The sequence below is a fragment of the Nelumbo nucifera genome, chromosome 2 (genome assembly GCF_055504915.1).
Source record: "Nelumbo nucifera cultivar China Antique chromosome 2, China Antique-T2T, whole genome shotgun sequence".
Classification (NCBI taxonomy): domain Eukaryota; kingdom Viridiplantae; phylum Streptophyta; class Magnoliopsida; order Proteales; family Nelumbonaceae; genus Nelumbo; species Nelumbo nucifera.
The window spans coordinates 25,453,978-25,477,231 of NC_142650.1; the positions used below are offsets into that span (position 1 = coordinate 25,453,978).

Consider the following 23,254-nt stretch of genomic DNA (forward strand, 5'->3'; position numbering starts at 1 on the left):
AATATGAAGTAGTAAGGATAAAAAAGACTTTTTAATGATTCCATTGAATATAACCCTCAAAAGGGAGATCTTAGTCCATTTTTTTTTAAAGATGGGATGTTTTAGTATTTATAAGAAAACTCAAGGGAGGTTTAAGTCCTTTACCCTTTATTTTTCTTGTCATTTGATTTCTCTCTCTTTTGAACACATAAGAGTAGACAATTGTTTTATATTTTACTTTTTTTAAATAATTAATAATTATTTATATTTCTTTTTTTTTTGCAATACAAGAATAACAATAATTGATTTCAGCTAGAGTTGTTTATCAAACCGATGAAACTGACCAAACCGACCAACCCAACCCAATTTGATCCAAGTTGGTCAGTTTTATAGTATTTCATTTCTAGTTGGCTTCAATTATGCAATTTCCAGCCCGACCAAGTCAGGTCAGTTTTGGTTTGGCCATTTATATTTTTTAATATAGAAAAGTAAGAAAATTCTCATATTTCTTAGTATAAATATTTTATATTATAAACTTAAAATTTTAACTTCTTTTTTATGACTGTTGTAATTTTTTTAAATTTAGTTTTTTAAGTTTAAATCTTTTGAACCGATCGACCAAACCAAAAATTGACCCAAACTGATACAACTCGAGTTGGCTAATTGTCACTAATGGTCAACCAGTTTCGAGTAACCAACTCCTCAACCTTACTATGCTAGTTTGGTTAGCCAAATAATTTGCAACCGAACCAAACCAACCCGTGAACACTCCTAATTTCAGCTAAACTAATAGTTTAATCTCCAATAATTATTGAACTAATAGCGAAAATACAATAAATAATGAAATGTGTTAAATTAGACAATAAATAGTATATAATAGTTTAATATATAATAAATACTAATCAATCAATTATAACAAAAAATACATAATTACTAAAAATAAATTTGTAACAAAAATACAATAAATCCAATAAGTATAATAAATTAAATTTAAAAAGTTAAATAACAATGGTTTAATTTCCAATAATTATTGAAAGTTTTCTATTAAATAACAAAACAAAAATATATTTATACATGATTATTGAAAATATTTATCATCAAAATACAATACATATTAATTTTAGTATATGTCAATATCTAATAAATATAGATAAATATTTTAAAATTATTATTAATAGATACTATTTTTTTGGAAGTTATTTTCTATAATTATTAACTCATATAAGTGAAATAATGTTTTTATTATTAATACATTCATAATTGCAATTATTATATCCTTTAATATTATTTTTTGAAATTTATTAAATTTGTTATTTGGAAGCTTCAATACCTCTAAATTATTTAATCTATTTTCATTATTTCAATAATATTTAATTTTTTAAGTTACTTATCTTTTACATTCTTATTATCGAATATTATTAAATCTATTATAGTGTGTGTTTGGTTTTGTGAGCGTTTAGTTTATTAGATAAATGGTTTTGTAAGCGTTTTGTTTTTAAGTTGTTTTTGTGTTTTTGATAATTTTATACTTCTTATTTTTTTGTATATGTAAAATAAAAAAAAATTATATATGTATAATTTTTATTTTTTAGAAAAAGCTTGGCTTGCAATCGAGCTTGAGCCAAGATCGAACTTTGTGAGCTTTTGAACCGAGCCAAGCTCGAGCTCAAGTCTCTAGCAGTCTAGCTCGAACTCGAGCCTAACACTATTTCTATGAGTCGAAATCGAGTAGCCAAGTATTCATCTCAGCTCGTCTTGAATCTACCCTTACTTTAGGGTATCCGATACTCAATTTTATTTAATGTGGTTACTCGTTCCAAATACATGATGGCCTATGACATTCCTAATTGGTTAATTTGCAAGTTTGAGGCACCTAGTTCGGTTAAAGTGCAATTCAAGCAATATTTTTAGGTGAGTTGCTTGTTTATGAAATTTAAATTTTTTTAGTTAATTTAAAATTTTGTTGACACAATTATTATTAAATTTAAATAGATTTTACATTAATATAATTAGGATTTAAGATTGCAAAATACAAACGGTATCTATTTGTCTAAATTTAAATTAAAAAATTAATTGGTTTGGGCAAGTTTAAGTCTAATCCAAGCAATATTTCTAGGTGAACTTTTTTTGTCTATAAATTTTAATTTTTTTATCAATTAATTTTAAAATTTTATTGATGTTGTTATTTCTAAATTCAAATGGACTTTAAATTATTGTTATTAGCTGATTTGGGTTTGCAATTTTGTAACTATTTGTCTAAATTTAGATTGAGACTCAATTGGTCTAGGTAAATTCAAGTACAATCAAAGCATTATTTTTAGGTGATATACTTGTTAATGATTTTTAAATATTTATAGTTATTTTTTAAATTTTATTGTTGTAATTAAGATTGCAAATGGTATCTATTTGTCAAAATTCAAAATCAAACTCAAATTGAAATGATAATCTTAACTTTTAAGAGCTTTTGATCAAGTTCAACTCTTGTGAGGGACAAGTTTAGGGATTATGAGTTATGACCTTATGGGTATGGGGGGACGAGCATAAGTTACCCTCATCCCCACTCCCCACTCCCCAAACACCTTATGATGTTAAAATAAGAAAGAAAGAAAGAAAGAAAGTGCTTTAGAATTTGGTAGGGTGTTCATAGTTTGGTTGACCAAACCATGGGCAAATTGTTGAAACTCAACCGGTCCTTTGGTTTTTACAATATTGAGAACCAAAACCAAACCAGACTAATCGGTTAACTAATTGATTGGTTCAGCTTCTGATTTATTTGTTTATTTATATTTATAATATATATTATAGGTGAATATATAAATATACTTTATATATTAAAAATATATATGTACTAGTTGGTTCAATTAACAATCAATTTTTTTTATAGGTTAATCAAAACCAAGAGGATCTTTCAGCTTGGTTTCTTTGGTTTGGTTTTTGATTTTTTATGTGAACATTTAGAGAATTTCGAATGATTTGATAGAGTTTTCTTGTAAGACATAAGTCTCATATATATTACATATTATAATATATGGTATTATGCTATATTGTTATTGTGTATTACAATATATATATTACATAACTTTTAATACGTTATACCATATAGATAGACCAAATCACCAACATACTCTTTAAATACCAAACGGTTTTAGAAATTAGGACTGAATTTCTCTCTTTTTTTTTAAGTCAATTTCAACCCTAAAACCTTCATGTTTATTTGTTTACATATTTACCTTTAAGGTTTAACAATTAAGACCAAGAGTCCAAGACTTATTGGTGGGTAACTTTTGTTTGTTTTTTTTAATTTTTTGTTATTTGAAATTACAAACTTAGTTTTATTTCATTCCTTTGATTTATACTATTTTGTTTTGTTCTTTTGTGTTGGGAGAATTATATGCAATGTTGGTTCTTGTTGAATGTTGTTGGTTGATAATGAACTTTGAAGAACATTTTTATATACTTAATATTGAACTTGATCATATGATAATTGGGTGGGATGGATTTGAGAAATTGAGAGGAAAAGTTATACGGTTTTGGGATGAATGGTACATAGGCAGGTTTGGGAAAGGATAGGACAATTTGCACAAATATGCTACCCATTGCCATTCCTAGACAAAGGAGCCATATCTTTGACTATTAGGGTTCTTTGGTTGCTTGAGAGGGGATTGAGGAGTCATCTCATCACAAAGCTCACATGTCCCTCATCCTACTTTCCTTTTTCTTACATATGCATATTTATTTTTAAATTAAATCATTAAGAATATATAACAATGCAAAATTAAAAACCTTGATGGATCTTCACTATCTCTCATAAATTCCACATTACTCTCTAACAACACCATTATTCTCTCTCTCTCTCTATCACCTTAATAGTCAATGTTTGTAACATCTCTCCTCCATATTAAATCCCTCTTTTCCTCTTAAATCTCTTTGGCTCTATCTAATAAGGTAGGGGTGTTAATTAGATGGATTGGGTTAGGTTAAGGGCCAACCTATATATAAGCCCTACCTTTGACCGAAACTAATATCAATACCCAAATTTGCTCACTTAACATGAGCCTTTGGTTATCTTTGTTAGTTCAATTTTGAAATTGGTTATTGATCGAATGTTAAGTACACTTTTTGGCTATATAAAAAGAAACAAATTTAAAGCTCAATAATTAACAAGGAAAATAAAATTATTTTCTACTGGTTTATATGTAAAGAACTAAAAATATACAAAAACTATTGTGAATCAATGTTACTTCATTTGTTATCTCAAAAATATATTTTAAAAAACAACCTGTGCATCGCACGAGCATTGCGAGTTGTAGTGCTCCAGTTTCTACAAGGCTTGGAACTAAATGTGAGAGGAGGAAATCTTCGTATTCCATGGGATTGGATGTTGTTGGTTTAAGCAAAGTTAGTTTCTACACTAATAGACTATTTTGATGCTTATTGGTTTAAGCAAAATTAGCTTTGTTTTTAATATATTTTAGATTAAATTGTTGCTAGATAGTTGTGATTAATTGTTTTTGTAACCGGTGTGGACCTGGCCTTTTCATTTTTGTCATGTATGCACCAAGTAGAAATGACCAAATAGATAGAGGATACCTATCTCTATCTCTGACTATTAGGGTTAATTTGGCTATTCAATTATCATCTAACTAGAGGTGACCCATGCGATGCATGCACGTTCACCAAAATTTTTATATATTTATAGTTCTTTACATATAAAATAGTTGAAAAATAATTTTCTTTTTCATGTTTAGTTATTGCAAACTTATTTATTTTTTTTATATATCCAAAAATGTACTTAAACATGAGATTAATAACCATTTTAAAAAAGAACTTCAAAATTGAATTGATGAAGATGGCCAAAGGCTCATGTTAAGTGGTTTTTATTGTTGAACAAAGAAAATCCATGAAACAAATCTACAATAAATTAATAAAACCATAGAGAAAAACCTAATAATTCATGGAAAATGAAAAATGGTTTATTTAGACTTTATATATAAAAAAGATTGGTTCACTCCATGTATTGATGGGCAAATGATGATGTCATCATCATGAGATATTCCCAATATACGATGGGGATGTATTGTGGGACGTTGTGGGGGCAATCTTGTGGGGGACTGATTTGATCTCAAGACAGTGGCTTTCATGTTGTCCTAATGGGTCCATGTGCATGTCATGTCACATTGTAAAAAATCTACCAACTACTAGAAGAATAAAAAGGAAATTTGACAAAGAGGGCGCAACCATAAAAGAATCAATTTAATTGAAGGCAAATATGCAATTCCTATCAAAGGTTACAACTCTTCAAATAATTGCTTTTGAGGTGGGTAGACAGAATGTAGATTTGTTCCACTGTTTCATTGCTTTTGGAATCAACCAAAAAGGTAACTTTGCCCTGACATTTTTAGCTAAAGTTGGTTTATTTCATTAAAAAATTTGGGTAAATTTCTGAAATCGCCCTTAAAATTTTTTACCGTTGCTTAAACATCCCCTAAAATTGTAATAACCTTAAACTTTTTGATGCAATTGTAAGTGCACCCTCCTTATCATAGAATCCTTTAATAAGAATTACAAAAATATCTAAAATACCTATGTAGTTACTACTAAGGCTAGTTTCTATAGAAAAAACAATACAAATTAGAATTTAAAGTTGTAGCTTTACCTTTGAGTGATTGATACGGAGGTCGCAAGGTGACAGTTAGTTGGTTGGTAAAGTATCTTGCTAGTTGTAACGGAGACTTGGGATTGAATCTCGCTTGCACCTAGGTTGGGGGATGGACTACCCTTTGTTGTGTAGCCTTTCAAAGAAAAAAAAATGAAGCAATTTTGAAAAATAAATCAATTTCAAAAAAGAAATTTAAAGGATTTGGGATAGTGATTTATGTCAAGAAAAAATATGAAAAATAAACATTTTTATCAAAAATAATTGCATAGCTATTTTGGACATTTTCAATACTCTTTTTAGAAGATTCTATTAGAAGGGTTTATTGGTAATTATGACAAAAAGTTTGGAAGACTTTTTTGGGAGATGTTTCCAAAAAACAAGACAATTGCCACACCAGCAAAATCATATTATTATTTTACCGCTGACGTGGTACTTGTTTTTGGAGAGTCCAAGGCCCAATTAACAGGAGCGTTGACCCGAAGAACAATTGGCACGTGCTATCTGCGATCAGGAGAATTTACACGTGTCGACGGATCACCCTAGCGAATCAATTGGTTACGGAAAGAATTTAAGAAATACCTCAGGCGTGAGCTGATTGATGACGGCTATTCCCTTGAGCCCTGAGGGGAAAAGAAAGCTCAAGTTGATACAGACTTACAGAGAGTAGAAGAGTGGAAAGAGGCGCGATTTGTGAGGGTGACCTGAGAGTGGGAGATAATCTAATCGGAATATCACGATGTGGAGAAGGGTTTCTTCTCAGCTGCAAACCCTGGTGGCATGGAGATCCGCCATGAAACTTGAACGATCCGTCATCGGCGGAGAGAAGATCTTAAGAAACCGAGCGCTTACTTCGGCGTCTTCCTCACCGGCACCATCTCCGTTCCAGAGAACCGCCCCTTTGTTTTCTCATCAGGCCAGTTCTGATGCCGGTAACGTTTCATCGAAGCCTTAAGCTTATTTTTGTGTCAGATCTTAGCCTTTGGATGGGGTTTTGGTTACGATTTATTTGATTTGTTGTGTGGAAATGAGTTTTTTTTTTTCTTTGATCGAAATGTGATTTATTGTTGAATTGGTGATAGATACTACTCTGTCGAATGGGAAGAAGATGGTGGAAGATATTATGCCCATCGCCACCGGACACGAACGGGAAGAGCTGGAGGCAGAGCTCGAGGTGATTTTCTCTGTATTCTACCTTTTTCAATGCGTTAGTTTTACTGATCCTTTGGATTTGATTAATGCCACCGTGTCAGTTATGATCTTATCTGCTCTTGTTTCTTTTAGGGAAGGAATCTTCTTGAAATGGATTATCCCGTTGGTCCTTTTGGTACCAAGGTTAGCGCAAAATCTTCTTGTCTTTTCATGAATTTGGGTTTCCTTTGTGTATGCGTATTGTATCACGTGGTGGGATTTAGGAAGAATGTACCTTAGTTCATTAAATATTGTTCTTAATGTTTGTTGAAGTTGATCTCAAGATGCCTATGCATAACTTAGCTTTTAATCAGTTACCGAATGACACACATGCTAATGGACTCCTGGGTTACCTAGTCCACTGGCTTTAGTTCTGGATTCATTTTTTTTTTCTAGAATATCACAATCGATGGTGGGGCTTTTATGGCTTTTTTTTTTTGTTTTTTGCTTTAAAGTTTTCTTGCTTTTTGATCAGAGAAAAGTATATAAAATCACTTTGAACCACAAACCAAGCTCTGCTTTTGTGCTAGTATATGTCCTGCAAGAAGTTTAAATACAAGAAAATGAAAGGTGATGCCCTATCTAGGAAAAAAATATCAGTCATCTGGAGCATTATATATTGTATGTTCAATCACACAAGAAGCTTGGTATCTGGGGAGTCCAACCAAGTGCTCTGGAAGCGAAAAGTGCAACTAAACTCCAAGGGGTTCTTAGAGACTCGGGTGCAAGGTGAGGCATACCTCTGAATGAAGTTAGATGCCAATTTTGGGGAAAAAACTCAATACACAAGAGCATGCAAATCCAAATTCTGAAAGAAACAAAATATTTCAAAAAGCTAATGTACCCTCTTTTATCAGTGAAAAATAATTAGCTTATTTTGCTATAGCACAATGTTATTAACCTGAAGGTTGTCGCCTTGTATTTTCAAGTCCTACATAGGTTAATCTGGTTAAACTGTAAGCATCATTATACAATATACAGTACAGTAAATTACCTATTCAACATCAAATTCAAGATTAATCAATCAAATCATGTCTAATCATACTTGATTTATTTGATGTTAAGTGATACAGTAGGCTATCATTCCAAAAATAAAGAGACTAAAGTTTTCTTATCTGCTAAGGTTTTCATATGACTAATATATTAACAAAGAAAAATATTGTGATTTGGAGTTTTTTTTTCTTTTTAATAAAATTTACTTCCAAAAGTAAATATTATGACTTGGAGGTTTCTCATCTAGTTGTTTTGGTAACCAAACATGTACACACACACACCCTTTTGTATGCCTACAAATTATCTTACTAATGCAACTTAGTCATCTTCAATTCAACTTGATGCAACAAGCCTCATCTCAAGATATGGGATCAGCTACCTGAGTCCTGTTCCACTTCCACCAGTCCACTCTATTCAGGCAATGTTCATTTGTTGTTTTTTTATGGATATTTAAAATACTTCATTGATTTGAAAAAAAAATGTACAGATAAAGATCAAAGCCCAAGCGACGTCAGTAGCATTAGGGACAAATCACCCTTTTAAGTTGTATCCCTATACAATTGCTCCCTGTTTATTCCTTGTCTGACTGGAGTCTCAGTATAACCTTTGGTGATTTCCGAGTCTATATGAATGCTGTGTTCATTATCCTCGGCATCTGTCTTATCTACCTCAAGTTCTGCCTGAATAACCATGACCCTAGAGGCCTGTATTGCTATGCTTCAGCCACCCTATTCAGTGCAATGTTTATTGTTAAGCTATGGGCCCTCAAACCATTTATAATACTTCAACTCACGTCCTTTTATCCTGCCCTTTTAATTTACCATTAAATGCCATTGGTATTTGATTCATTCAACCTATTCTGATATATTGCGACATTACTTTGGAACAAATGACAATACCATTAGGAATAGAAGTTTTAATAGATTAGAAAATTATTTAGAAGTATAGAAACTCTTACTTGCTTTAGTGGAAACATTCTATCACACCCTTTTCTGAATATGGATTTTTGGGGCGTCCTTAAGGGTTGGATAATTGTACAGCAACTCATTGTACAGGGACCATACTTGTATATCTTTGTTTTCAGTTAATAAAATATGCCTTACCTTTTTCAAAATATACATAGAAGTAACTTTTCAGATTTGGAAGTTAGATAGAAACAAGAGCTTTTGTCTCAATATTTGCACTACTGCCACCACAGCATGAGTGCTTGGTCTCAACAGTGCGTTCTTTTTATCAGTAGTGCATTCAGGCATTTGCTGATATCAAAGTGCTTTATTTGTCTCTTATGCTAATTTTTTTTCCCAATGCAATTTCATTTGTACTGGTGTAAATGTATGGGAGTGCAAATGAGTTGAATGCTTTCTTTGTCTCAACAGTGCATTCTCTCTATCTACAGTGCACTCAGACATTTATTGATAGATGATTCTTCAGTTGATATTGCCAGACTTTAGTCCTCATATAGTAAAAAGTAAAAACTAGAAAAGTGCTTTTTTAGTCCTCTATGTACAGTGCACTCAGACGTTTGCACTGGTGCAAACGTATTAGCAAATAATTGCAAAGAATTGGAAATTGTAAAAATACAAACAACCCAGGGGGCATAAAAGTTCAGAGTTTTGGGTAGGTTTGTCTTTCTTGTTGCCTTGTAGGATCTATTCCATTAAGTGGTTTGGTACATAATATTTGTTGGGGATTGATTTGGTAGGTTGTATTTATTGGGGATTCTTTTCTTTTTCTCCTTTGGCTATTTCTATTACCATCTCTTGTATTCTCTTCTTTTTTTGGGGATTGGTTTGGTAGCCATATTCTTCTTTTGTTTTATGGATAATTATAGCCATATTCTTCTTTCTCACCTTCCCAAGTCCTAAGCCACCTTCTTTCTTACTTTTACACACAATCTCTCATTTGATTAAGTGGTCCTTTTTAGCTTCTCCCCACTCCCAAAAGAAATCCCTCATGATTTTTTTTTTTTTTTCTAATTTCTTCTCTTTCCTTGGTGGAAATCCTAAACACAAAGAGGAAGTAGATTGGTAGGTTAACCAAAGTTGATCTTATTAGGATAATCCTATCTCTCAACGATATATAATATTATAATTCCTCTTCCAAGCAGCCAATCTCCTTTCACATCTTTCTACAACTGGGTTCTAGAATATGCTTTCCTTAGGGTTGACACCTAGGGGAAGACCCAAGTAGGTCAAAGGCCAATGGATGATAGGACACTCTAAGCAACCTGTTACCAAATTTAAGGCATTGTCCTCTATGTTAATCCCTGCTACGCAACTCTTGTCTAAATTGATTTCAATTTTCAAATTTGAGATCCTTTCAAACTTGTTGATTAGTTCTTTTAACCTCCTCACCCTTCTAGTATCTCCCCCTTCACAAAATATTATGATGTCATTTGCAAATTGGAGGTGAGTAATTGGAACATTGTTTCTGCCCACTTTCCAACACCTAAAATCATCTTCTCTATCAGCCTCAGAGAGGAGTCTACGAAACTCATCGGCCACTAAAGTAAAAAAGGAAGGGTGAGAGAGGATCACCTTGCCTTAATCGTCTACAAGCTGGGAAGAAGTCTTTCACCCCTCCATTGACAATGATAGAAAAGTGACAAGACTGGACACAACCAAACACCCAATTGCACCATCTCTCTACAAACCCATCGTATTCTCTTCTTTTTTATTTTAATAAATTTTAGTTTTACTATCAACCAAAAGAAAAGAGATATAGACTTCTCCTTTTTACAAGTTCATCCTGTTACCTAAATATTGTTTATTGATGAGAAAAATTTAAAACAGGTGATTGCTATTAGATATCTTCTATATCTTCTGGTCTTTATATATATATATATGTCCTCTAGAGCCTTGCATGTAGCTGTAATCACAGAATAGGAAGACAAGGTCCTTTTTTTTATGGAAAAGGTCCTTTTCATATCTATAGTTCTATTTATTTGTTGAGAACAGAGTGATTATCTGGCAAAATCTATATGCTTAGGGGCTAAAATCTTTAAAGGGGCATTCACTAATATAATGGATTTCTGTTTTCCTAGTCATTGTTATGGCAATGAAATTCCACTACAAAATGCAGAAGCAAGTTCAGTAGTTGAGGTTTTAGTTTCATATTATGAAAATTGAAGAGGGGATAATCCTATTTTTCAAAAGTGAAAAAGATTCCAGAAACTAAAAACAGTTGTAAGTTGTTCCCAGTTTTACCCATTTTCCTTACATTTTACTGATGCAGCTAGGGCCCACACCTGAAAAACAAAAACCAATTAAGTTGAGGCACAATTTTTTGCTGTTTATGTATTGTGAAAATAGTGAAAACACATTAATTATGTGGACCCATTTTATTGAGAAAACCACCTTAAAAGGACCACATTGGCAAATAGTACTTAAGTTCTTTGTTATTTAGGGAGATTGATTTCAGTGAATAAATGCGTAGAAGAAGTTGGATTCGGATGATTTATCATTTTGATGCTTTAGAGATCATACAGCAAAAATTTCATTAAATTATGGGATTGTGGGTAAGTGGTTGGAATTGGTGTGACCTATTTCTTTGCTTCTAGGCTCCATAAATTGTAAGTTTGTAACCAAGTACCGAAACTGTCCTACTTGTAGTGGAAGAATCTTTTAGGTCAGGTAGAGTTCAGTTCCCTTATACCATTAAGGGCTGTTTGTTTTCCGGTAAGTTGGGGGGGGGGGGCGTAGCCAATGTGTAAGTTGACCAACATCCCCATGTTCTTTTGGAGGGAAGTGTAAGGCCCACAGAAACTGAACTTTCCCTCCAGTAAATTTTAGGGGCACTTTCTCAGTTAAGTGTTGCCCTTCTCCCAGGTGGTAAATCACTTATCCATGGAGGGAAAAAATTGGCCAAACTATTGTGGGACTAAAATGCTCCTATCAGCAAAAGAATACTTTACCTAGGTAACATTTTCCCAGCAAAAGAATACAAATAAATGCATTTACCCATAAAAATGTTAACCAGGTAACACTTACCCAAGTAAATGCATTTACCCAGAAAACAACTTCCTGGAAAACGAATGAGGCCTAAGAAGTAGGGGTGTCAATTGGACTGGTTTTGGTCCAATATGAGTCCATTACAAATGGACCAGGTCCAATCCAATTCGTTGAATACTTTGGACCATTTTGAACCAATCCAATTCAATGTCTGGGCTGTCCAATCTGTTCAATTTGGTTTTAATTTAGATATCCTAACCTGGTTTATTGACACCTGTATTCTTAGCTTCTATCAATGGACTGGATATCGGTTCAATCTGACCCAATCCAATATAAATCCGTTATGGATGAACCAGGCCCAATCCAATCCAATAATTACTTTGGACCATTAAGTTTGGACTTGTCCAATTCAATGTCTCTTATTGGTCTGACCAATCCTTCCAAATTGATTTTGATTTGGACAGGATCCAACCCAAAACTGATCTGTTGACACCCCTACTAAGGAGCATTGAGTTTGTCTAGACTCTAGAGAGATGCTGGTTTGAGAAATGATCTTTAGAGCTGGTGACCAGAAAGGGGGGGGGGAGACATAACGTTGGGTTAGATTATCATCTTTAGAGCTATTAAACAACCACGGGGCAAAACAACTCTAAGTTATTGGTACAATTCTTTGTGCTCTTTTGTAATGGGGCCAAATGCCAAAGGATGATAATTCAGTGGGAATATTCAGAGTAAACTTTGATCCTTACAGTGTTCATTGCTATTGGCCCAAAAATTAGAAAAAGCCAATTTTTAAGTGCCTCAATTTTTCAGCTAATGAATGATGAATATGGTGGGATGTATACATTTTACTAAGCATGGATGTTATTGTTTTATCAATACCAATGACAAAATACTCACTGTAACATCATTAGTAAGAGAAAGTAGAAAACAGAACAAAACGGAATCTTAATCTTGATGTTGTTTTACACTGTATGATTACTCTTGTTGATATCTGTTTTACTACTTGAAGTTTCTTTTGTGGCCAATGTTCTATCTCACTTGAAACTTTCATTGTTGTGTTTGTAGTTTTCCATTATGCTTAATAATTGTTGGTGATCTATTCATTGACAAGGTCATACTTGCATTCTGTGATTCCTGACTTGTAATCTCATTTATTTAGATGTTTGCCATGCTATCTGCTTGTAGGAAGCACCTGCTGTTATTAAGTCTGTGTATGATAAAAGAATAGTTGGATGTCCTGGTGGTGAAGGGGGTAAGTCCTGGTCCTCTTTATTTTTTTCCTATGACTTGCTTCTTTCTTTTACCATGAAAGTTATTATCATGCCTTTTATTTTGATTACTATTTAATGTGATTTACATATGTTTCCAGAGGATGAGCATGATGTCGTTTGGTTTTGGTTGGAGAAAGGCAAGCCACATGAGTGCCCTGTTTGTTCTCAATACTTCGTGGTGAGTAGGCCTTACTTGGACTACTACCTCACTTCTAGAAGCAAATATTTGTCTTGTATTAATAGTAGAATTAGAAGCAACTCTCCAATAGACATTCTTTTTTCATGTGGGTGGACTGGTGGAGTTGCTATTGAAGAATTGAAGAGCCATATTTTGCCGTTCAGTGTCTATGAATAATTTTTTGAAGTGCTTTGAACTGTGTAAATTAATACAAGTAAAACCCAGCCTGACCCCCTTGTTGCAGAAGGCAGTTTTTGTTTTGTTGTTCATCACATGCACAATTATTTTTGGTAGAATTTCACATGAAATATAGGAGTAATTGACCCAGATGGTTTTTCCCCATAGTTTGCCTTCATCAAATTTAACGGTGGATATCATTAAATGGACCAGAATGGCAAAACAGGATTCATATAGCCAACTCCATATAGTTGGGATAAGGCATGGTCACATGGATGATGATGAATTGCTTTCATTATTTGGTAGAGCTACTCTCATTTCTTCTTTTGATGTTTTTCAGCTGGAAGTTGTTGGACCAGGGGGACCACCTGATGGCCATGGTGACGACGACCACCATTGATTCAGCTTTTCCTGCTGGAATAAAATCTGATGAGGTGACAAGGTGGCTACTGTTATACTTTGTAGCTTCAAAGTTCAAAGAGCTACTGCAGTTTGTTTTTGCTGGAACTTCAGTTGTCATAACCCCCGTGTCTACCCTGTTTTTTAGTCCTTGATTTTTGTTTTTAGGCCTGGTCACCCATTGAACCATTGAATTCTTTTAGCCTTATTGAGTGCATCATCAAATAATTGATGACAACAATTTAGACTTTTCACCTCTCTTCAAATCAAGGGGGATTGTTACACTTTTTTACCTTTAGTCCTTTTTGATGTATCTTATTGCCCTTCATTTGAGTAATCAATTTAGCCATGGTTTTGTAAGAAATTGTCGAAACAGGGAATCAATGATATCATCTGAAAGTCAAATAGGTCAATGCAATATGGAAGAATTTGAAACACTGTTCAGTGGTAAGAGGCCTCATTAACACTTGGTCTTGGCTCTTTCTAGTTAAAAGGTTTTTTCGACTACCCTGGATGAAAGTCATTTAGGCTTCCTTTGTTTGCAAAAACATCAAAACACCAAGAAAGAGAGGGAGGGAGGGAGGGGAAAATCTGTTTATTAAGGCTGTGTTTGGTTTGAAGGAAAAGGTAGGGAAGGGAAGGGAAATGTAGGGAAACTTTTACAAGGTAGAGAAGAGGGTAGAGAGGAGAAAAGATATCGAAGGTAATCTTTGTTTCAACGTAAAACAATAAAAGACATCCAATCTGCTGTTGGCCTGTTGCTTCCCACTTCCTAGACAAATCCATTGCCCCAACTCTACCATCCTTGGTTTGAACTTCCCGGAGTTTGGCATGCTGGCCACTTCTTTCATCTGCGGTTTGGCAATGCTGGATGAGAACTAGGGTAGATTTGGGGTAGCGGCTACCATATTTAAGCTCTGGTTAAGACGAGTACACGTTCTGTGAATCCATGGGTTCATGGGATGCATGAACCTGCCAAGGCCTTTGGCTGTTAACTGAAGTGGCTGGTTGAACTGGAAACAAAATGACAAAAAACGCATCTATCCTCAGTTCGAACTCCCACTCGGCCACTCCCTCCTATTTTTGTTTCTCCTCCATCGAACCCTATCCCACAAGCACCGACGAGCTCAATCCACACTGGCGTCTGTCAATGAGGAAGCCACCAGTGGCGAGAGGGTAACCATCCAGTAGTGTGTTCTCTGGCCGTTCTTTTTGGCTTTCTATTTTCAACAGATCGAAGAACCGCAACTCACACCGATAGTCAGTCTTCTTCTTCAATGCATACACTCTATGGCTACTGAAACACCAACAAACAGGGATTCACCACAGTAACTCCATCCATGTAAAGAGTTTTTCTTCTTTAAAACTTGGAAAAGCAACAAAAAAAAAACTAAAATGGATATAACACTAATCCAAAATGTAGCATCAAATGAAGGACCAAACCAACTCATTAAGCACTTGTAGGCAGTCACGCTTCAATCTCTAACCTTGAACACTTGATGGAGCCCTTGGAAATGTCGATCTCTATCAAGTTTTCTTCTTCATTCATGCTTGTTGTCGAGAAATTGACCCTGTCAACATTTCTAGCAGATTAGGTGTTTGCCTCGACTTGTGCTTTCTTTGGGGTTGACGTAATGCCCATCGGGGAGCTCAATCTCAATGAGGCTATCATCATCTGAAATTGGATCGTTGGAGCATCTTGGAATCCGTCCCATTTTTCTAAGAGATGGCGAATTCCCTTAGCATTCCACCGATCACTACCAAACGAATGATCCATGCTTTCGCTCTCTGACAGAAAATCCTGTGACCTGATGCCATTGTCATCAAGCTTACCTTTTCTGCCAATCTTGGGTTTCTCTCTCATGTGCATCATCGTCGACTTCTTGGGGTGGTTAGTTTGCCACATCTTCTCTCTCCGCTAGGTTTCTCTTGTTAGTACTTGTAAGATCATCTTTCACTGAGCTCTCTATACAGCCAGTTTTTTGCTTTGTGAATGTTACGAAAAGAGTAGATGAAACCAAAACGATTTTCCTCTCACCGCCGGTGGTTTCCGCATTGACGGATGCCGGTGTGGATGAGCTCGCCAATGCTTGTGGGGTAGGGTTTGGTGGAGGAGAAACAAAATGGGAGGGAGGAGTGGCCAAGTGGGAGTTCAAACTGAGGAGGATAGGTGCGTTTTTTTGTCATTTTGTGTCCAGTTCAACCGACTACTTCAATTAACGACCAAAGGCCTATTAAGTTACATTTAGGGGGCATTCTTTTTTTTTGGATTTTGAGAGAGGGGAAAGTTGGTCAATGGGATTTTAGTTCCCATAGACCAAGAATCCCATGTTCTTTTTTGTTTTTCAGCTTTATGTGGGGACAAAGGAAAGTTTATTTCCTTGGGTATTACTTACCCAGGAAAGTAATACCCATCTCCTAGGTGGATAAATAACTTTCCCACATAGGGGGAAATTTGCCAACACTTGAATGGGACAAAAATGCCCCTTTTAATAATGGATTTATATGGCTAAAATGGTCATTGCCTTATTTACATGGGAAATAAAAGAACATGGGGGGTAAATGCACTTACCCAGGTAATTGTTTCCCAGGAAAAACTTACCCAAGTAAGTTACTTACCAAAAAGCGAACGGGGCCTCAATGTCACCCAACCAAAGTGTTCGCTTCTTATTAGCAGGTTCACGCATCCCGCGAACCCACGGGTTCATAGAACGCAGACTTGGTTAAGACCCTTTTAGGTTGTCCTTGCGCCGAAGCCCATCACCTCCTCAGTTCTTTGGCTGAGCTCGTGTGGATAGTTTTGGCAAGAGCTGTGCCACTACTGGTTCGATTAATAGAGAGCTCTAATACTGGGACCTTTCTTGCTATTCTTAGGGATGCAAACAGATCGGATCGGATTCGAATCCGATCTGACACTGTTCATGTTGGACCCGATCCGATCTGAAGATTCGATCAGACCTAATAGGACTCGATCTGGATTCGAATCCTATCGGATCTTCGGATTTGATTTGATCTGACTTGTTTTCTTTAAAAATTAATAAATTATTAAAAAATAAATAAAATATACCAATTTAAATAAAGAAAAAACAAAAAATATAAATATTTTATTTAATTTCATCATATATACATGTTTTTTATAAAAAATAAATAATATAACAAATTTATAAAAATATAATATAAATAATATATTGCACCCCTAGCTATTCTTGCACTTCTTGCAAGGTTTGAAGAAGGGGTAAATTTGATGGAGGCCCTGAATGTATAGAAGGTCTATGTTGAGCTAGGGCCTTGGAAATCCGAGACCAAATCAGCCCCCCACCAGATTGTCCCCCACAACATCCCATAGTACATCCCCGCCATGTATTGGAAATATTTCTCGATGATAATTCTAAAAATGATGATATCATCATCTGGAGATGCTCTCAATACACGGTGGAGATGTAAAGTGGGACATTATGGGGGGCAATCTCGTGGGAGGCTGATTTGAACTCTGGAAATCCTCCTCTCCGTCCATTTGAAACAAGTGAGGATTGTGTCGGAGATGCTCTAAGGCTGCAATACATGGGACATGGGAGTAGGATTAGGACCTCGCCATGTCCCTCTGTTCTCATGTTCCGGTTTGGCTCGTCCTTTTCCCCTCAAATAAAACATTGCCCTGAGTGCTAGACTTTTATAGGGACATTGCAAGGTCAAAGGTGGCTGCCTGAAACTTAATTTCTCAAACACCCCTTCAGCTACCTGAAAGGCTGAAACCAAGCTATGGAATTGATCAATTGAATGGGGAGTTTCATTAAAAGGTTAATGAATTACTGCTCCACTCAACCAGCAAATCCAGTTTCCTTTGTAATTTGCAATCTATTACACCAATCTCATTAGAAAAAAAATGTTATTTCAACCTTCAGGCAGTAGACCATCCAGAGATTAATAAACCGAATTGGAATTTACTCCTCACACTGACTTTACAGTACATCGCGGACATCTCTTCATGAATAAAACGGAATGTACCTGATGCACGGTTGGAATGTTGTGAGGTTGGTGTGAGAAGTGAGAATGCTCTATGAGGAGCAGATTCAGACTAAAGCACAATATAGTAAGCACGTTCAAGGGTAGGCTGACTGCTGAGGGTATTTTAAGGGGCAGGTGTAAATTTTTTTTTTTTTAAGTACTCATTGAATAAATCGATGTGAAGCCACGCCATCAAGAAATTCTTTATCTTTTTTATTTTTTTTTTCTTACCCAACTCCTGTGGATCCTTTCTTCGGTCATGTCCACGGCTTATTTTTCTTATTGACCTTGAGATGCAGTCTAAGATTTTACATTTAGGCGTTAGCTCGATCCAGGGGGGGTTGAATATTGTGTATTGTTAGGTGTACACCAGATAGTAATTCAAGAAGAAAGCTATATCTCCGAAGTATTAGGGTGTGAACGTTCTCGCTTGGACCATTCTCAATTTGTTTCACATTTTAAAGTTCAGAAACACAACTAGAAATAGTTTGAATAATTCAAGGTTCTATACAAATACCAGTCCTGTTTAATCCTTCTTTGAATTGGTGGTGATCAGCAAGTAGATTTATTTATGACTTCTCTAGAGTTCCTTACTCAAAGTCATGTGGATCAGAAGAAATAAGAATGCTAAAATAAGCTTAACCGAGTCATTGATCCAAATTGTTAATCCACCAGGAATTAAGCACATTATCAGTAGCTATCTGATCAGCCAAAATGGTAATGAAATAGACACTCAGAGGAAAGAAGAGAGAAACACACACACACATCAATACTGTTTCTCAGGAAAGAAAAGATTGCACTATTGTACTTGCTAGTGCAGCAGCTAACAGAACAAGTCAATTAAAAGTAGTTAAAAGAAATCCAAGTTAGATGAACTTCTTGGGTCTGGGAATACAAGGCCCAAAGATGGATTTGGGCCCCCTCCATAAGTTGTCACCTGTCCAAACATTGCAATAATGTGGACCCAACACCGCATAATGGGTCCTATATATTTTTATTGTTTTTGATAAGGAGATGGGTCCCAATTCCCAAATGAGCCATAGGCCGTCTCCCAACCAAATATGGGGATTGGGGATTTTTTTTGGAGCTTCTTCTTAAACAGTTAACCTTGTGTGAAATTAAAAACCAGTGATCAGGTGGCTAAAAATGTTCAAAGTATGCTTTGATTTGGACCATCTGATCTACTAGTCAGACGACTCAGACCCATCCAGTAGTGGGTCCAAATGCTCGAAACAAGGGATTCAGTTATCAAGCAATGGGGCCCCATTGCAATCACAATATCCACTATCCGACCGTTGGCTGCCTACAGCTGGGTCCCACGTAAAATTTAAATTTAATTGATTTGCCTTGAGACAGATACAAGAAAACCAAGTCGTCGCGGGGATGGTGGTTGGCAAATGGCAAGAACAAATATTACAATTACTGCAATCATGGACAACCTTTTCTTTTCCTCCCATTTTATTAGTTTTTACTTCTAATGGAGGTGAAGAAGGTTAGGATCATTGCTGTCTCAGTGATCGTCTTCCTCATCGTCGTGCTTGTAGCTGCTCGTGTCAGTTTGAAACTATCCAAAGCTTTTTTCCTCATTTTCGGAGCTGGTATAGCTGGAATTCTTGCCATCTTCATCTGGGTATACCTACAAAACCGTGTTGATCATCGTGGAAATTCATTAGAGAGGGGATTCTCTTCAGAGGCAATAGAACTTCGGGTTGAGTACAGTTTTCTTAGGAAGGTAGCAGGAGTTCCTACGAAGTTCAGTTATAAGGAGATTGAGGATGCAACAGACAATTTCCGGGCGATCCTCGGAAAAGGTGGCTCCGCTTCTGTCTTCAGGGGCATCCTTGATGATGGCACGCCGGTTGCCGTGAAACGAATCGAAGGCATGGAGCGTGGGGAGAGGGAGTTCCGGTCAGAGGTCACGGCGATCGCCAGCGTGCAACATGTCAACCTGGTGCGCCTCCTCGGATACTGTTGTGTCCCGGGAGGGCCTCCGTATCTTGTTTATGAGTTCATCCATAATGGGTTGTTGGACGCCTGGATCTTCCCGCCGAGCGGAAGCCGCAGAGCCCAGAGAGGGTGCTTGCCATGGAACTTGAGGTACAGAATCGCCATTGATATCGCTAAGGCTCTTGCCTACCTTCACCATGATTGAAGGTCCAAGATCCTGCACCTTGATCTTAAACCGGAAAACATACTTCTGGATGAAAATTTCCGGGCTGTTGTGTCGGACTTCGGGTTGTCGAAACTGATGAGTAAAGATGAGAGTAGAGTCATTACGACTATCAGAGGCACTAGGGGGTACTTGGCTCCCGAGTGGCTCCTGGAGAATGGAATCTCCGAGAAATCCGATATCTATAGTTACGGCATGGTGCTTCTGGAGATCGTTGGCGGACGGAGAAATGTCTTGATTCAAGGCGTTGACAGAACTCAGAGGAAGTGGTCATACTTTCCCAGAATTGCGAACCAGAAGGTGAGAGAAGGGAACTTCATGGAGGTGGTTGATGAGAGACTAGTCCGGGATGGAGGCATTGACGAGAGAGAAGTGAGAGTCTTAGTGTATGTAGCTCTCTGGTGCATACAAGAGAGGGACAGGCTTAGACCCACCATGGCCCGTGTTGTTGAGATGCTGAAAGGGCGGGTGGTTATCGACAAACCGCCGGAGACTGAAATGATCGTCGTTGACCTCCTGTCAGTCAAGGAAGAACCAGCCGGCGATGATGAAGAAGCTAGCAATTCCACAACATCAACACCCCAAAGAGAGACCCAGCTTCCTCCCACATCAACCTACTCGCTTGATGTCTCAGTTTTATCAGGTCGGTAGCTCCTAACAGTGGCTGTTGGCTGAAGCTGCTCTGTCTGCGGTTCAGAAATCGAAAGGCGCTCCCCAACTCCATTTTCTTCTGTAGGATCAATATAGGGACATAAATTTGTATTTGTTCTTTCTGAAAATGTTTTATCTGAGGATATGATAAAAAAGAAAGCCATTTTGGAGAGAGAACTTGCTTTTGAAATTTCTCTCGTTTCTAGAGGAATCTAAGCAGTTATCATCAATCCATACTAGACATACAACGTATATGTATATATTAAAAGGAATCATTGCAATCTTTAGTGACTGTAAATCGTGAAGATCAGCTGTTGAACTAGAACAATGATAGAAATTTCATGAGAATCAGTATTGATGAAGGGTGATTTGGCTCGACCTACCAAGAAGGGGACACGTGGACGCGATCTGATCAAGGGATGACAGATCAACCTGACAAGCCTAGTTCGCAACATTTGGAGCTCGGGTATTCAGTTGCCTCAGCCCAAAACCTACCTCGATGTAGAGGCATCTCGGCATCCAATCCAGTTCGAGACTGAAGAATGGAAGTACTAACTCGGAGTTAAATGACCGAATCGCCACGTAACCGACTCCAGAGGTCTCTCCAACAGATCCCAAGATACTCGAGATCATGATGAGCTAACAGATACCGACTTTTCCGAGATCACGATGAGGACTCGTCCCGACTTTGCCAATGTCAGAGGTGAAACGATAAGCCTTATCTACGTACTGTTCCTTCGGAAGTGGAACGAACCTTATCTCCATACCCCAGAGATCCCAGAGCTTTTCATGAGACCCACGACTACTCCAGTATATAAAGGCAGAACCCTCAAGGCAAAGGTACGCATGATTACTCTACTCTCTAGTACTCAAGCTCTCAAGCATTCAACTCGCATTTACAACATATTGACTTAAGCATCGGAGCAACCTCGCCGAGCTAACCATCATAAATTATTTGATAGATTGTTTTACAGACCGATCCAACTCGCTGTCCACCTGGAGTCTGGATCTTTCTCCGGCTAGGAATAGTCGGATCACGCACCATCAAGAGTAGTATTGGTTCATTCAGAAGCGTGCATCACAATCTTAACAATAATGAGAGAGAGAAGAATAATGGAATTGGTTCCATTAGGATGATAAGGAGTGACAAAGAAATGGAGTCATGCATGGAGATGGGTTTCTGGATATGTTGATCCAGCAAGCTGGATTCCTCTACATGATGTCTTATCCGTCAGTCTTTGAAAAAAAATTCCACTCAATCTCAATTCTGATATTAATTCACTTCGGTGGACGTTTTCTGTAGACTCGATCAATCGCTACTTGCAATTCCCCATCAGTCTCTTTCTATGCAATCTTCAAAGAGAACCTTTTTCCCCTTGATGGCGTCAGTCTCACATACCCATCAATAATCCAACTGGAAAGAAAGGAATAGTATTGGTTTTGATTCATTTAGAATGGAAAAAGAGAGACGGTGATCAAGGCTCCAGAGATCATTTTCCTCCATGAAATAGCTTCGTTTGATGTAAACAAAACAAACCAGTCTGACCATTTTACATACTCTTTTCAAGCCTTCAAATAAATATTGGTAAGAAATTTAGTTTAAGCATTAATATTCGTCCAGCTACTATATTACTCCATCGATCCAATGTATAATTTAGATCTCTGTGCAGTTTTGCTAATAGTAGCTTAAAAGAATGAATGCCCTTTCATCATCAAGAATGGGGATTCTCTCCGGTTCTAGCATTTTTAAAAAATTTAATCCCACCAATCTTGTGTTATAGACTTTCTTTTTTTCTTTTTTTTTTTCTGGGAAAAGAGAAAATATATAAAATATTATTCTAGAAACCCCATCCGACCCCTTGAGATTTTTTATTCTCATAAAATCTGACTTTTATTGCACTTCAGAAATTAACCAACCTCTGACATAATATTCTATTGGACTGGTTCGATTGGACGTTGAAATATATACTATAAATGGGTCATAAAACTCGTAAATGAAAGAGTTCACACTATGATACATTTACTACCATTTGATTTGATGCACGATTAACCACATTAATGATGTTATATAGTTTATTTACTTCTGATTGATTTGTGTTTGACAGGGTATATATTCGCCATCAAGACTTTAACAACAGTTGGTATATCATACACCATAGATTTTGCCATAAATGAAATATTAATTTTATCATAAAAAGTAATTCTTTAACAACATTAAAAATATCAGTTGCCGTATATCATACACCATAGATTTTGCCATAAATGAAATACTAATTTTATCAGTAAAAAGTAATTCTTGGAAATGCATGGTGGCTTGTATTAAGGTCTAAGTTTCAGGGTCCTTTTGGTAAATTGGCATAAGGTCTAATCGAAAGGTTCATTTCGATTTGACTGTTTGGTTGGGCTGAATCGGAATTCCATTTTCATTTATGGAGGAATGGCATTTCCCCATTTGAGGGAATGGCAATTCCCTCCTCCTTAAGAATGAGAATCCATTCCAATTGATTCCAATTCCCGTCTGAACCAAACAGGTAGGAGGACTAGACCACTCTAATTCCAATTCTAATGAATTTTTTATTTCGATTCCAATTCCAATTCCAATTCCACTGTGAACCAAACAGACTCTTTGTA

The 23,254-nt window shown here is 36.3% G+C and overlaps 1 protein-coding gene and 2 pseudogenes across 1 annotated transcript; all 3 read left to right on the forward strand.

Annotated features, from left to right (window-relative positions):
* Positions 1 to 6,233: 6,233 nt before the first annotated feature.
* Positions 6,234 to 14,261, forward strand: LOC104595332 (cytochrome c oxidase subunit 5b-1, mitochondrial-like). Its single transcript, XM_010256028.3, has 6 exons — positions 6,234 to 6,567; positions 6,718 to 6,809; positions 6,920 to 6,970; positions 12,958 to 13,024; positions 13,142 to 13,221; positions 13,739 to 14,261. The coding sequence occupies exons 1-6, from the start codon at positions 6,375 to 6,377 to the stop codon at positions 13,796 to 13,798; spliced, it is 543 nt and encodes a 180-aa protein (XP_010254330.1). The 5' UTR covers positions 6,234 to 6,374; the 3' UTR covers positions 13,799 to 14,261.
* Positions 14,262 to 19,176: 4,915 nt separating this feature from the next.
* On the forward strand, positions 19,177 to 20,713 carry LOC104595453 (putative receptor-like protein kinase At5g20050 pseudogene; annotated as a pseudogene).
* On the forward strand, positions 20,051 to 20,623 carry LOC148802013 (putative receptor-like protein kinase At5g20050 pseudogene; annotated as a pseudogene).
* Positions 20,714 to 23,254: the final 2,541 nt, after the last annotated feature.